The 16,172-nt window shown below is 32.8% G+C and overlaps 1 protein-coding gene across 2 annotated transcripts in view; it reads right to left on the bottom strand.

The window, feature by feature from the left end:
• Nucleotides 1–16,172, bottom strand: part of Klhl1 (kelch like family member 1) — a 228,833-nt gene that overhangs the window by 104,837 nt on the left and 107,824 nt on the right. For both annotated transcript variants that reach the window (XM_075949699.1, XM_075949700.1), the window contains exon 4: nucleotides 10,110–10,306. In XM_075949699.1, the coding sequence (XP_075805814.1) occupies nucleotides 10,110–10,306 (197 nt within the window). The remainder of the gene's footprint in view (nucleotides 1–10,109; nucleotides 10,307–16,172) is intronic.

Raw genomic sequence — 16,172 nt, forward strand, 5'->3', positions numbered from 1 at the left:
GGTAAGTTTTATTGCTGTTAGCAACTGGAGTATAGTTGAGGAGTATATAGCAGAAATCACTCAAAGTTCATTAGCAAAGACCATGCCGGTATAAGGGATGACAGTGAAAATAAGAAATCTGGAGAACACTGTTCAACTAACAGACAATTCATAGGGTTATAGAGTGTCCTTCTCAGGTAGCTGTTGTTCTGAATCTCTTTTAGACAGCTCAGCTGGTTTATTTTCCAGGCAGGCCTATTGGTCGTTGCTTCTACTAGGTATCTCAGATGGTGTGATATAGCCTCTTTTTTTTTTTATTTTCAAGACAGGGTTTCTCTGTAGTTTTTGGTGCCTGTCCTGGAACTAGCTCTTGTACAACAGGCTGGCCTAAAACTCATGGAGATCCACCTGCCTCTGCCTCTGCCTCCCGAGTGCTGGGATTAAAGTTGTGTGCTACCACCACCCGGCCGTGTGATATAGCCTTAACAGCACTCCTTAATACATATACAAACTTGGAGAGAGTTTCAGGAACTTTCTGAGATTTGATTTGTTTGTTTCCCGAGAATTAAAGATGTTTCCCTTCAAATGAAATTTTCTCCTATGCCTAGAACACACTGAATCTTACTGAGCATCCAACAAAGTTGGAATGTTTTTCCCAGAGAAAATTTTTATATAATTATCAAACTCCCTTCAAAATTTTATACAAATTGCCATAGATCTGAGGAGCTCACAGACATCATTAGAGAAGTATCCTTGTACAGAGAGCAATAATTAACAGTAGGAATCTCACATGAAATGGAAGTTCAGAAAATAGGTGTTGGAATACTCAGCCACAAATGCGGACCCCTATGATATATGTAACATTACCAATGAAATTCTCTATTCAAAATATAGTGATATTTTGTTTGTGTTTTAACAAATGAAGTTTGCTTGAAGATCAAGAGAGGTAGAAGGATCTCTGTTAGTTCAAGGACATCAAGTGCTATACGACATTGAATCTAAAAGAGAAACAGCTCACAGAAAGCACTTGGGATTACTTGCCTTTAATCCCAACATTAGGGAGGTAGAGACAGGAATGGTATGACTGGGAAGAAAGAGGAATATAAGGCAGGAGAAGACAGGAGCTCAATGAAGTCTGAGGAGCAGTCTGAAGTGTACTCTAAAGCAGTCAGTATGGGGATGTAGTCTGAGGTGCAGTGTGAGGATTGGGAGAGACAGTATCGCCCTTTCAGTCTGAGGATTTGGTAGGGGTAAAAGGTCTCTATAGTGGCTGGTAACACTGCTTCTCTGATCTCTCAGCTTTCATCCCCTAATATTCGACTCCAAGTTTCTAATAAGAACAAATAAAATTTGTGTTTCATCACATCAAATAAATTACATATGAGACATGGTTGATGGGAGCTTATGGATCCCTTAGAAATAATATTGAGAAATACTGAGAAATAATGAGAAGTCAGACAGCAAAAGCAAGTCTTTATAAACTAAAGTTGCTGCCAAATTCAAGGTCAAAGGAGTGCTCCAATACAATATTCCATTCATGTTGAAAACATAGATTAGTGTAAAAGTACCACTGGATTCTTAAGATGTGTGTTCCCTGGTATATTTTTTCACTGACTTTCTGTGACTTGGCTGGAAATATTTCCATAAGCGAGTGGCTGCTTAATAATATCTACCTTAGAATTGGCTAGAAGTAATGTCTGACTTGGAGTGTGCCATCCAAGATGTTCCATTGTAGGGGAAGGACATTTTTAAATATATTTTAAAGTTTATAAAAAAATAATAAATTCAAAATCTATTTATTTTTAATACTATTTATGATTTATATGTGTGTTGTAGAATGCACATGAAATCAGGATAGTTTCTGTTTTAAACGTGTTTTATTTTCCACAGGAAGAATAATTATCAATATTTTGCAAATTAATATTCAATTTTAATAATAAAACACTCTGATCACTAGATAGAGTATATCTATGTATGTGTTCTATGTATGTATTTATGTATGTACATATATGCGGTGAAATTTTTTCTACCATCAAAAATAAACGAACTACTGTCATTCTTTCAATTGAATGAGTCTTCCTATATCATGAAATATGAAATAAGACATTTAAATGCCCATATGTTTTTGCATGATTTTATTTTTATGAAAATTTACCTTTAATAAAATCATTTAGGTATAGAGAAAATAAATTATCCATTTACTTTCATGTTGAAAAGCATGATAGAAAATGGTTCCTTTCTGAAGTGAAAGAAATTTTCTAAATTTTCAGCTGTGTGAAAATACTAAAAATGTTGATATTTTATCTTTTAAGTGGTGAATTTAATGGTTTTGGCTTGTATTTCCCTAATTCTTCATTGCTTTATGTATTTGTAAAAATGCTAGAAAACAAGGAAAAATATTCATAAGCATTAGCTGATCAACTATCATTATGAGATAGTCTACTCAGGACAATATATTTTTTATCACTTATTATTAACATAAGAGCTATTAGTTTGATCATGACATTCATTTGTACTTTATGGATTTAACAGATTTAAGAATTGAAGGTGGAAAAGCCATGAGAGCCCAAGTTTATTATCTGGACCAGACTCAAGTTTGTTCTCCAGGAACGTGTGGACTCTCAAGAGAATTGATCAAAGACACGTAGTTATAAATAATTAAATGGTGTTTTTAGGTTGCAATGCATTGCTTACTTTGAATTTACTTTTTTTTAATGTTGAAAGATGGTGCCCAAATCTCCACATCTGAGCTTCTTAGAAAGATATTAAAATTTGTAAAACAAAACAATGCTAAATATACTAAGGTCATTTAACATTATTTCATGCAACTATCTAGGGTTGACTGGTAAAGAATGAACTATGTAGCAGATAGTCTCTAAGGAAAAGTGGTTCTCTTTCTATTAGCAGTCATTAACCTAGCTATTCATCTAGGGGTGAAACTGTGTTGTATTTTTCCTACCCAAATTGGTGTATTAACTGGTAATACACAAATCAGTCTACTTTCCCACTTCATGTGATATTAAAATCTAGATGTATACTTAGCTGGAATACAGTTATGTATACTTCTTGACTTGATGCAATCTTAAAATCTAACTGTATGCTTAGCTGGAACACAATTAGCAAAGACTGGATTTTAAGGCAGATCGGATATTAACCATCTCTGTCTCCTTACTGTTGTGTGATAGATACTAAGTTTCTAAAAGGTTTCTTCAAAAAGCAGAGGTGTTGTTTCAACCCTGACCTCTGCTTAAGCAGTGGAATGATTTCCCCTTGGGCAAAAATTGATTTCTCTTGTTTCTTTTGTACTATAATCAATCCTTCTCCTTCTCTCCACATTAAAAATTACTATTAAAGATATTTAGAACAAGTATATTTCCTAACAGAGAAACAGAATTTTAATTAAAATATAATTGTGAAATGTCCAATTTACCAGAAAATCAAATAATTCCTAAACAGCTTTTTATGAGAAGTTTTACAAAATGAGTTTTTTAATTATATGAATAAAATTGGATTGCTTTTCTCATTCAGAAAGAAAATAAATTATTGTTCCAGTTTCCTGAAGTACCCTGGTGAAATAAAAGGAGCCTGAAGGCAAAAGATTCTAGCCTTTCTTCTTCCTGTCATAATTAATGAGAAAAGGATCCTTTTCAAGTGTTCCAAAATTAAAGAAATATTATTTAGTTTATATGTGAATCCTGCCAATGAAATTATTTGATATGATAGAAAGGCTATTAGAGATTTTTACAAAATGAATTTTAATGTTTGGAGGACATTTCAAAAGTGTTCTTGAAATTCTATTGACTCTGTTCCTGAGTAGCAATCTGAGGCATAAAACATCTATACAAACCATCAAATCTTTAGATAATAAAGAAAATGATTTTTTAATAGTGAGCTGTATGTATGTTGTATGATGTGTTGTTATATTTGGTGACAATTGATACTGGGGTTAGGAGAAATCATTTTTCTTTAGGATGTGGTCGCCAACAGGTACCCTCTGGCTTACCAGATGACATTTGAACACAGGGGTGGCACATATGGGTTTTAGTATGTTAAGAACATAATTAAATAAATTCCTATTTTAATATAAAATGAGTCATTACAGTTTAAGAATAAACTTCCCTTCCTGGAAGTACTAATTTAAATCGAAGTCTTCAGCAATATTTGGGAGTGAGCTATAGTGGGAGTGATCATGATTAAAGTTTGTTGTGTTCAATGAAGGGAATATGGAAAGAATAAATATATTTTATATAGAGTAAGTTATTGAATAAAATTAAAATGAAAGACATAAATTTAGAAGAAGACATAATGATGGGTCAAGGAGAATTTTGGAATGGAGAGTTGGGGGGTTTGGTCAAGATACAATCTGAGTATAGGAAGTCTCATAAGGTCCCACACCTTGATTAATAGCTGTTACGGAATGATAATCTGTGTTCTTAAGGGATGAGTCCTCTGAAGAGTTAGCCAATCACAAGTGATTGTCACTATAGACATAAACGTAACAACACTAAATGCACTCAGCAGACTCTATTCATCTTAACATGTGTGTACATGGGTGTATAACAGTAATAATACAAGAAAACAAGGTTATGGATTTGAGCTGAAATGGAGTATGTGAGATTGTTAAGAAGGAGTAAACACTTAGAGTTAAACAGTTGTAGCTGTTGTTTTTGTACTCTTTGGCAACCCATAAACCAGCTCACAAATAAATACATCAAATTTTGAAATCTAAATTTGAAAAAGCTAAGTAAAAGTAACAAAACATGAATATAAAAGTGTAAATAGAAAATAAATGTAATGAAATTAATATTATTATAATCATCATTATTTTGTCAAGCTACTAAAACATCTGGGGATTTTTTTTTTATCCTGATTCATGTGATGATCAACTCCAGGACCTTGTAAAACTGAAACTCTATTTCTGATCAGCCATCTCTACTCCTGGGCTTTTGGCTTTTTCTTAACACATTTCTAAGGATTGTGCTGAACTCACAGGATATCTTAGCCAGAGATTACAATCATAATCCACCTGACTCAACTTCCATATAGTTAGGATTGTAGCTTTGTATAAAAACTATAAACAGAGAAGATTTTTAATGGAATGTTCTTCACCATGTTAAAAAGTTTCAATATAATGAGATGGTTATGAAATATTATTTAAGATTCATTACATTTGTGTATAGTCCAGAATATGACTTTAACTGTTTAAATTTGTGTTACTTTTGTTATGCTGAATTTGTTTAGGAATGTAAGAATTTGTGATTTATTATGTAAATGTATTTTGTACCTATTTCACCTTGCCTTTCAAAGATATTTTGTACCTATTTTATTAGACCTGTTTGGTCTAATAAAAAGTTGAATGTCCATTAGCTAGGCATAAGAAAGAATCGGCAGGGCTGCCAGGGAAACAGAATAAATAAGAGGAAAAATAGATAGAAGAATGAGAGATGAAGGCAGAGAGAAAAATAGACACACCTAGGACAAGGAGAAAGCTAGACACCAGACAGACAGACATAGAGAAACAAGGAAAGTAGGAAATAAAGAAAAAAAGTAAAAAGCCTTGAGGCAAATGGTAGATGAAGAAAAACAGGTTAAGCCAAAGACCTAAATAGAAATGTGCATATGCTAGGCTGATCATCTGCAACTAATAATATTCTCCACATCATAATTTGGGAGCTGGTTGGTGGCCTAAAAGAAAATGTCTGGTACCTGAATCATGTCTGATTAAGAACTTGATTAAAAAAAAATGGGCGATGTCTTTTAGTAATTTTGGGAATAATAGATTTATTTTAACCTTTGTTACAACATATTAACTTGGTCTGTTTTATAGAAATTTAGGAATTTCAGTCAACCAGAAAGTTTGTAATTGTATTAATGAATAATTACTTATTTGTAATATTATTTGAATACAGCACAGTGAACAATAAAAGTCATTTTTAAAAATCACTGAAGTGTAGTTCTACCTTTAGTAAATAGAGTGTTGTGGTTTGAATTGGAAAAATCCCTATGGGATTTTGTTTTGAATGTCTGGTCTCCTTTACTTCCTCCCTTCAGAAGATGGACCTAGGTTTTAAGAAGTGGGTCACTGAGAATGAATCTTTGATATAGCATATCTGGTCTTTTCCAGGTGCTGGTCATACTCTCTGCTTTTTGGATTCTGAAAAATCTAGAAGTCTACACCAAAAGTTCCAACTTCCCCTTTTCTTCCCCATGTCAGGCTAACACCATTTGAAGCCATGAGATATAGCAAAACTTCTCTCAGTCACACAAAAGCAACGACTTCTAAATTTTTGCATATGTGGATATTTAATGATGTCTTTTGTATTAGTAAGTGTGCATGGCTGTGTGAGTGTGAATTTGTGTACAAGAGCCCATAGAGGACAGAGAGGGAATAAATCCCTCTCCAACAAAAGTATAGGCAGGTGTGAACCACCATATGTGGGAGCTGTGTACCAAATTCTGATTGATAGCTAGAGCAGTAAGTGCTAGTAGATGTTGAACTGATTCTGAAGAACCTAAGTTGTATTTTATATATTATTTAATATGAAAGATTATGTCTACTAAAATTCAAATGAAGAATGAAAAACACAAATCCTCTTGCTTTTGGTACAATTCCTTTGCATCAACTTCACAAAAACAGCTGCTTTCATTTTCTATTTTTATAAAACAAGAGAAATCATGTTGTTTGTTGATGTTATATTTTGGCTTTCAAAGTACTATCAGACCACATGAATATATTTCCATTCCTGTGATCCAAATGATTTTGTTATGTTGCATTTTACCAAATTTAAAATATGGCATTCATAATTACCCAATGTTTAATAATGAAAACCAACAGAGTATACAGTGAGACTTTCCTTCAATGATTTTGTTGCTGTCTCTGCATTCATAAGTCAATAATTAGTTACTCTTGGAGAATCTGTTTCACACTGCTGGCTAGTATTGGTGTGTCAGTCAAAATTTCTTACTGTTTTATACATAAAACAATTGTCCAGCCGTGTCACTCTGCATAAAAAAAAGTAACATCATTTACACATGATCAATTATTATCCAAAAATGAATGAGGAAGACAGATTGCAAAAGTAAAAGTGAATACGTTAAGGTCTGGATTGCAAAGATCATCTCTAAAGATTTTTGAAATAAATAATAACTACACTATACAGGTGTTAAGAAATTCAGTAAAAATTGAGAGTGTATATTAATGTCATTATACATATAGCATGAAAACTGGCAGTGTGAGTTACTAAATATATTTATAAAAAGGAAAAATAGAAAAATAGACAAATTTTCTTTCAAAGCATTCATTGTATAGTTTGGACCAGAATATACTCCTGAGTAGACAGGGATTAAGGGCATTTTTATGGATATTGTAACACCACATGCAAACTAATTTTCAAGTGTTAGATCCAGAGAAATAAGACTAAGAAAGACAAATGGGTAGCAATTTTTCTTCCCTTAAATATTAACTAAGAAAATCAGTAGAATACTTAGTATCATGTTTCTAATTATTTTGAAATAAAATAAGTTTCAAAAATATGCCACAACACGTAATTTATTCACGGTCTAAAAGATATACTTGCATAGAATAGCATCATGCCCTTCATTTTGCATACACTTTCATAAAGAATATACATTTAAAAACTATGAAATAGTGTTACTTTATCAAATAAACTAGAAACATCCTGGGCAGCTGCAAAGGAAACAATATTTATTACTAAATTAATAACTTCAAACCAGACCAGAAGGGACCATTACCCCTCTTGATATGGCAGTATATTGTTCTCTAGCTAAGCGAAGCCAGTTCTCTAAATTGGAATCAAATGTGCCCAATTAGCAGCAGTTGGACGTTGGTATTTTGGTTGATAAAGGACTTGTTTACACTGATTTTGAATGGTTCATATCATTGCAAATATAGGACTGTGACCCGTCATGGAATATTTCCAAAGAATTAAAAAACAGAAGAGCTATCAGGCTTCTTCTTTTATCTCTGAGTTTTCATCTAATGTGCAAACTCCTTAAAATTTTAAATTATAAACGTTAGACAATGCTGAAATTCTAAGATTAATAACAATAATAATTATAGGTGTTGATTTTCAAAAGTTACTTGAAAATTATTTATTTTTTGATACTTCAAAGAAGTATCAAGAAATCTTATTCTGCATACTATAGACAATTTCCCTTGAGTTGCTAATGAGATATTCTACATTTCATTTATTTGTATTAATACATTAAAGTTGTCAAAATAAAATGTATTGCTAACTAATATTGATATAGAGATTTCTCTTCATAGTTTGTATGACATAATAATTATATCTAGTAAATGAACTACCATAAGTATTGAGTTTTGTAAGGACTTATACTGTCTGAATTGGAAGTAATATGAAAAATAGTTCATGAATATAAAAGTTTCACCTTTAAAGTATACAACTCATGGCTATAGAGGTGGCCCAGTTGTTATGAGAATTGCTACTCTTTTTTTTTTTCGCGTTTATTTATTTATTAAAGATTTCTGTCTCTTCCCCGCCACCGCCTCCCATTTCCCTCCCCCTCCCTCAATCAAGTCCCCCTCCCTTGTCAGCCCTTAGAGCTATCAGGGTTCCTTGCCCTGTGGGAAGTCCAAGGACCACCCACCTCCATCCAGGTCTAGTAAGGTGAGCATCTAAACTGCCTAGGCTCCCACAAAGCCAGGTCGTGCAGTAGGATCAAAAACCCACTGCCATTGTTCTTGAGTTCTCAGTAATCCTCGTTGTTCTCTATGTTCAGCGAGTCCGGTTTTATCCCAGGTTTTTTCAGACCAAGGCAAGCTGGCCTTGGTGAGTTCCATAATAGAACATCCCCATTGTCTCAGTGTGTGGGTGCACCCCTCTTGGTCCTGAGTTCCTTGCTTGTGCTCTCTCTCCTTCTGCTCCTTATTTGGACCTACTCTTAAAGATGACCCAGACTCACTTCTTTTTCGTTTGTTTGTTTGTTTATTTGTTTATTTATTAAAGATTTTTGTCTCCTCCCCTCCACCGCCTTCCACATCCCTCCACCTCCCCGAATCAAGTCCCCCTCCCTCATCAGCCGGAAGGGCAGTCTGGGTTCCCTGCCTTGTAGGAAGTCCAAGGACCTCCCACCTCCTTCCAGGTCTAGTAAGGTGAGCATCCAAACTGCCTAGGCTCAACCGGACTCGCTGAACATAGTGGACAATGAGGACTGCTGAGAAGTCAAGATCAACGACACTGGGTTTTGACCAAGACTCACTTCCCAGCCATCCTGCAGAAGCTCACAGTCATCTGCAGTCACCATTCTAGAATCTGTAATGCCATTTGACCTCTGTCAACACTAGGAAAGCAATTGGTACACATACACAAGCAGGCCAACAGTCATATACATAAAATTAATAGCTAGTTAAGAAGTGAAAAATAGATAAAAATAAGATACACAATAAGAATGACTTTTAGAATCCTCATAATTCTCATAAAAGGATCATTATACTGTGAGAATTGTGACAATATAAAAAAAAATAAACTCGAACTATTTCAAGAATATTTGTTGATTGCCCTGCATGCCGCTTAAACTTTTGAGTTATAACAATATTTCAGAAAATTAACTTTATGAAGTGCATACTAAATGTTGTCTACTTAAAATTATTTTGTTTTAAAACAAAAAGTATCAATGAACTAATATTCATGACACAAATAGACATTTTGTACTTCCCATTATATCTACAAAATTATTAACCACAAATAATAGAGAGGTGCCGTGTGTGTGTGTGTGTGTAAAGGATTATATGATAGACTTATATAAGAAAAATGCAGAAAATGAGAAAAATTGTAGTTGAAGAATTGAACAGAAAAAGATTGAGAAAATAGGAATAATTTTTACTTAGTAAATCAACATTTAAAATCCCAACAGTCAACATTAATATCAATATTGACAATAAAGTGTAATAATGTCTTAAAATTAAAATAAGGACAAGATTATTAATTACCTTGAGTTTATCAAATATTATATTACATATCATAATGGTAAATATTGAGCATGTATCAATCACAGAAAACACCTTAAATATTAATTGTGGAAAGCCATCATAATTGTATCATTTGATATTTAGTATAATACTCCACTATTTAAATGTTAAATCTCCTTACCATGGTGTAGCTGTGGGCCACTTTCATTAATTCAATGCATCCTTGAGCATCTGCAAATGCTCGGATTCCCAGACAGTTTGATGGATGGAGAAGTTTCATGAGGAAATGACAACATACTTCTACTACTTGAGGAAGCTGAAGAAGGCACGCAGCTGAAAGCAGGTTTTCAATAGTATCTTCTTTCAGTTCCAAGCAACCTTCAGTACAAAAGAAGAAAACAACCAAATTCTGTTGTGAACATTTCTCACGTGGCTAATGTAGTAATTTATTTTGGAATTTTTAGCTGTCCTGATAAAGTATAGGTTTTATCTGATAACATAGTAGCTGGGAGTTGATATCTGCAGCTTTACATAAACAACCAAGGACAGACTACATTTCACTTAATATATAGAGGGCATTTCAAGTTCTTGTTGTTGGAAATCAGCAGAAGAGAAGATACAGGACATTTATCATGGTCTTTATCTATTCCTGATATCTTTTCAAAGCTGTTACCAGTAAGGTGTCAATCACACTATCTGCAAAATGCAAAACACATGACAGACCTTGTGTCTTGAATTAAAACGTGGAAAGTGGGGTAAAAACTGAAACCACTGATTTAATAAGTTATTAAAAAGGAGTAAATTAAAAAAGAAACATTGATATGCATATATGATGATTCATAAACTATATACCTGTATTTATAAAAATAATTTTAAAATTGAGAAAACAATACAGATATCTTGAAATTGATAATTAACTACTAATAATTAAGTACAAGTCAAATATTTTAGTTATATTCATGTTTTTAAAATACTGTCATCATATAACATATTTTCTAAATTATTTAATAAAATCATCAAGAAATTGAAAACATTTTCTAAACAAAGATATGAAAATCAAATAAAGGGAGATGTTATTTTTTTATAGCATAACTCTGATTTGAAGCAGCAGGGAGACAAACATGTTCAATTTTATGTTCTTTCAGTAGGATTTGCACACAAACTATTAGTATAGTAAGCTTGGCTGCTGTCAGAAGAACCACGTTCCAGGATTCCTCTTGGCTCAGGAGAATTCTTGCCATTCACCGATAGGAACTGTAGAACTTTTCACACTTAGTCTGAATAACCATTTCCTTCTAAGCGGCTAGAATATTCTTTCATTCTCATTAGAGGTTGCCTAGGTGATCAGCCTTTGGTATAAACTTCCAGCTACTGAGTCAGTAATGAGCCTTCTTGCCTATCAAGTGTTTACACATTTCATCACAAATGACTGTATGTTCCATGGACCTACACTAGATGAGGTCCTAAGGGAGAGTTTACCTCGTTTTCTCTGAATTCATCTGATGGGTCTTTGTTTCTTCCTCTGGGTGCTTTATATTTCTTTTGTAGTAAAGTATAGGCATTGGTACAACAACAACAACAAAAAAATAATGTCTGGCAAGTTATCTCATGAACCACTGTACTCAGATATAAGCTTTGGGAATTTCCACTTACAATATTACCCATAATTGGAGTTTTGAGCTTAAAAGATGCTTTAATGTTTCATTAATCCCAATATATCAACCTCAATCTTTATAATATTCAATACTACACAAACATGTTAATAGAAATGTAAGAAATGAACCTGTTTTTATTATGAAAATTCAGTAGACCTAGGCAGTCCAAAACATAAAAAAAAAAAATTTGGACTTAGTAAGCTAAAGCAACTAAATGAGTAAGATTGCTACTAATAAACATTGATAAATAAATGGAACTCATCAAAATGTTTGTGAATAAGAGAAATCCACATATATATGGATATATATGGATTTTTTCATATATATATATATGAATGATATATCTGCATATATGCAAAAGAAATGGCAAAGTAAGCTAAAAAAGATAATCATTTAACAAGTCAAATAATGGTGAGCAAATCATGTAATAAAATTTATAAACCTTATAATACATAAAACTTATTCAAGCAAGATTATAAGCATAAAAGTTAAAACTTGATTACAAATCCTGTATAAAAATAAAAGAAAATCCTGGTGACCTTAAGGCAATGAACTATTTTAGATAAATATCAAAGTATAATCCTATAAGGACAGAAGAAGTTGGACTACAATAATTTCATTTCAAGAGACATTATATGAGGAATAGAGTTGAGTCTTAAACTATAAAGGTACTTACAAACTATATACCTGATAAATGATTGCCCAGCATGTATTTGGAATTTGAAAAAAATAAGAAATTTTTAAAAAGGAAAGAAATATGTTATCAGAATGTTGTGTTTTTTTTTTCAGGATAGGTGTATGAGTGATATGTCATCACAATCACTGATGTTTGTGGAAATACTCAACACTTACATAATGAAATATCATGAAGCCTGGTTAGCAATGGAGCCGGGAGATAGTTCCATACTTTTCCCTCTTCCAACACTTATTCTACTAAGCTTCTGCTTAGGCTAAATGGAAGAACCTATTACCCAAGGCTTCCCATGTGTACTGAAAAGTCACTGGAACCATCTATTCAAAAAACTATGTCACCATAAGAAGAAAGAAGTCATTGCAATATGTAGAAACATGATTCTACTAACTGAAAAATGATGAGTACAAAGAAATATCCTTGAAAACTAGTACAAATTTTTAAATTTACTAAAACTCTTTTTAAAAAATCTGAAAACATGTACTTGCAATTACATTATATCAACTAAGCAAATTATATTTATACATTCAGAAATAATGTAATATACATAAATTTATTTGGGAATATAGATATATATCCAGTTTATACAATTTTTATTAATAACTATTAAAACCTCCATATAAATGAAGATGCTATAATTGTACAGTTTATATGGTTCCTAGTAATATCTTTATACATAAATTCATTGTATGCTATTGCAAATACGTTAAAATATCTATCTCCTTAAGCAATCAAGTAAATAATTTCTTTTAACATTTTGAGTTATTGTTTTATTATAATCTTTTCTAAAGTCCTGTATTGAATAATTTTAATATAAATTATTGTGAATTTTATTGATTGAATTAATGTATTACCATGATTTGTCTCAAAGAGTTAAAATGGTTTTTACATTTCAACTTAAAATGTATCCAGTGCTAAAGAATATTTTTAAAAGCCAGAAGGCACAAATGGAATAATAGCAAGTGTTAAGCTTGAATGCACACAAATTGAGCTAGCTAATGCATGATATATTTCTTTATACATGTATAACTTGACCATTTATTTAACATACTTAGATGCAAAAAAAAGGCAAAAATTAGCCAAGTATTTTAGTTCAATGTTGTCTAAAAATAAAGTGAATACTGTTAACAGGAAGGAAATTACTCTTCTACTTTCATTTAAAGTATAATTTGCAGGTATACTATTTTTGAGTATTTATTGTATGAGGGAAGTCTATGAGTTGGCACTTGGGTTCTATTATAGTTTGAATTGTGAATGTTCCCCACCAAGTCAGGTTTCCTAGTTGTCTCTTTCCTAGTTGTTGTATTACTTGGAAAGCCATAAAATCTTTAGAACGTGAGACTGCCTTGCAGAATTAAGTCACCCTAGTGATTCACTGATTGTTTCCTCAGCTTCCTGCTATAGCCTAATGAAAGGAAGTTAGAAACATGTTTCCAGCAACATGAACTCTGCTTTTTTTTCCTCCTGTGATGGACTGTAACTCTTAGAACGTATTGGGCGAAAAATTACCCATCTCCCTTCAGTTGTCCCAGAAATTTGTTCACAATAAAAAAAAAAACATTCAGTTTTACTGGGGAGATGACTCACTGACTGAAAGCACTGACTACTTCTAGAGAACTTAGATTCAATTCCGCGCGCCCCAAAGGCAGCTCACAAGTTTCTGTTATGCCAATTACAGGGCATCTGACAACCTTATATCGACATACATGCAGGCAAAACACCCAGTGCACATGCAACAAAACAAAACAAAAACACCAAAAAGATTCAGTTTTACATTTATTGCTGGGCTGGTAAACATACACACACAAATGCCAACATAAGTAAGGCTACTTTCTAACTGATTTTATTGATTAATTTATTTTTATGCTAAATAGGAAAATCATTCAAACTTTCTAGGATAATTAAATAGCTCAGTGTTTTTAAACAATGGACAATGATATAACATAAAACAAGTCTTTGAATACCCAATATCTTATATTGTATATATAGTTTACACCCTAGTAAAATCTCTAAGTCTAAAATTAATATTCAGTTATTGAGTTTGTATAATTCATGCCATTTGAATCAAAACATTCATAAAAATGAAGCTCTGATGTACCTGAAATTATAATATTGAAGTTGGGAGGGACTTTAGTGGATAAATCCACTAAAATTATAGACTGAATGTGTTGATACATACTTTTTAATTTTATAAGAACATCAAATACCTCAGTGCCTATGTATGGATATTTATTTCACTGAAATGTGGCAGTAATTATAAGTTTTCTTAACATTCCTTTTGTATGTACAAAGACTTCAGCTTTAGATGCCCCCGAGCATCTTTTACAAACATGTTTACTCTTCAGTATGATTAAAGTTTGCTGTTAGGCAGTTTAATTTCCTACCCTTCTTTTTTAAAACACCACTCTTAGTTGGACAGCTTCCTGTATTTGAACTTTGTCCTTATCAGTCTTCTCCAGGGCCTGACTCTGTATAAGTAACCTTGCATTTCCACCTCTCACATTTGTTAGAACTCTATTTCCTTAATCGTCAATGAACACAGTTTATTTTCAAGACGACAAGGATTATGTAAGAGATGAACCAATAGGAAATTTCTAGAAGTGCACATAAAGGCAACCTTTCAGTACAGTGAACCCAAGTTTATCCTTTACTAATATATGATTTGATCTAAAATGTCATCTGGGATTAAAATCTGAAAACTGAAATATAGGCTTGTATATACATGCAAAACCAATATCGTAGCCTCACTCTTCCAAAAGAACTAGTTTTATATATCAAAAATATGTTTATACCCAAAGATGATTACGTTTGGTGGTAAACTTCCAACTTGATTAAACATAAGTTCCTTGTGCAACTCAGCATATTGTTATTCTGGGCCTAGTAAATGATGCAAGGCAGTAAGCATATAATAAATTAAGGTCATTGTAAGCATATTTTCCGGAAATGGAGCATCACAGTTTAACCTGGTCAACCATCACCGCTGTGTATAAGCCAAGGTAGTTTGTCACTTATAGTCATGGGGATGATGAACAGCATCTAGGAAAAGTTACTAAATAGCAATCAGGGTGTCAATTTTAGTGACCTATATTATTTTGAGAGCATAAGAGTCATAAATCACTCTAATGAACTCCCGTCATAACTTGCTCTGAAAAACGTGCAGTGTGACAGAGAACAAAATATTCATTTTGTGCTCTGCCATTCATATTCCAGTAACAGGTTTATTGGCTTACTATTGATCTCTGCCAGATTGCACATCCCTACCTGGCTGGGCTGCATTTGAAGAACATTAGAGGCATTCCGTGTATGCCATAAAAATGTTGCAACGTAATAATTAAGGAGACAACTCAGATATTTCACAAGATGAGCTTATAAACACACTTTGAAATAACAAATTATTATTCCTAAAATGTTTTCAAAATTTGAGCTTTACACAATTTCAGGATGACAAATATTCATCTGTAAAATGTCTATTGCTCAGATTATGATATCTGAAGTTCTCATCACTCATCACCAACTAGGTTATTTAGAAGTGATTTGAAAGTGAAGTCATGCTATTTTTGTAGTCAAATTATTATCTCCCCCCCCCCCGACTCCATTTTCTGTAGCTGTTTCATGGAATATTTCCAGAACAGCTTTGCCACCATTATACATAATTAAACACTTTACTACACATAAAACAAATTCTATCAAAGTTCATGCCAATGTGTGGATAAAGCTAAAAAATGGATGGTCCTGTTGGGGGGGGGGGGGAGCATGGATGTGAGGTTGTTCCACCTTGACTAAAGGTCAGAGAATTTGAACTTCTTTGTGCTCTTGCAAAGTTGTTGACAACAGGTGTGATTACCAACAAGAGGTCCCAACTTAGGGTGTGGTTAATTAGTATCTGGATTTAGAGGTC

This window comes from Microtus pennsylvanicus, chromosome 15, assembly GCF_037038515.1.
Source record: "Microtus pennsylvanicus isolate mMicPen1 chromosome 15, mMicPen1.hap1, whole genome shotgun sequence".
In the NCBI taxonomy this organism is placed as follows: domain Eukaryota; kingdom Metazoa; phylum Chordata; class Mammalia; order Rodentia; family Cricetidae; genus Microtus; species Microtus pennsylvanicus.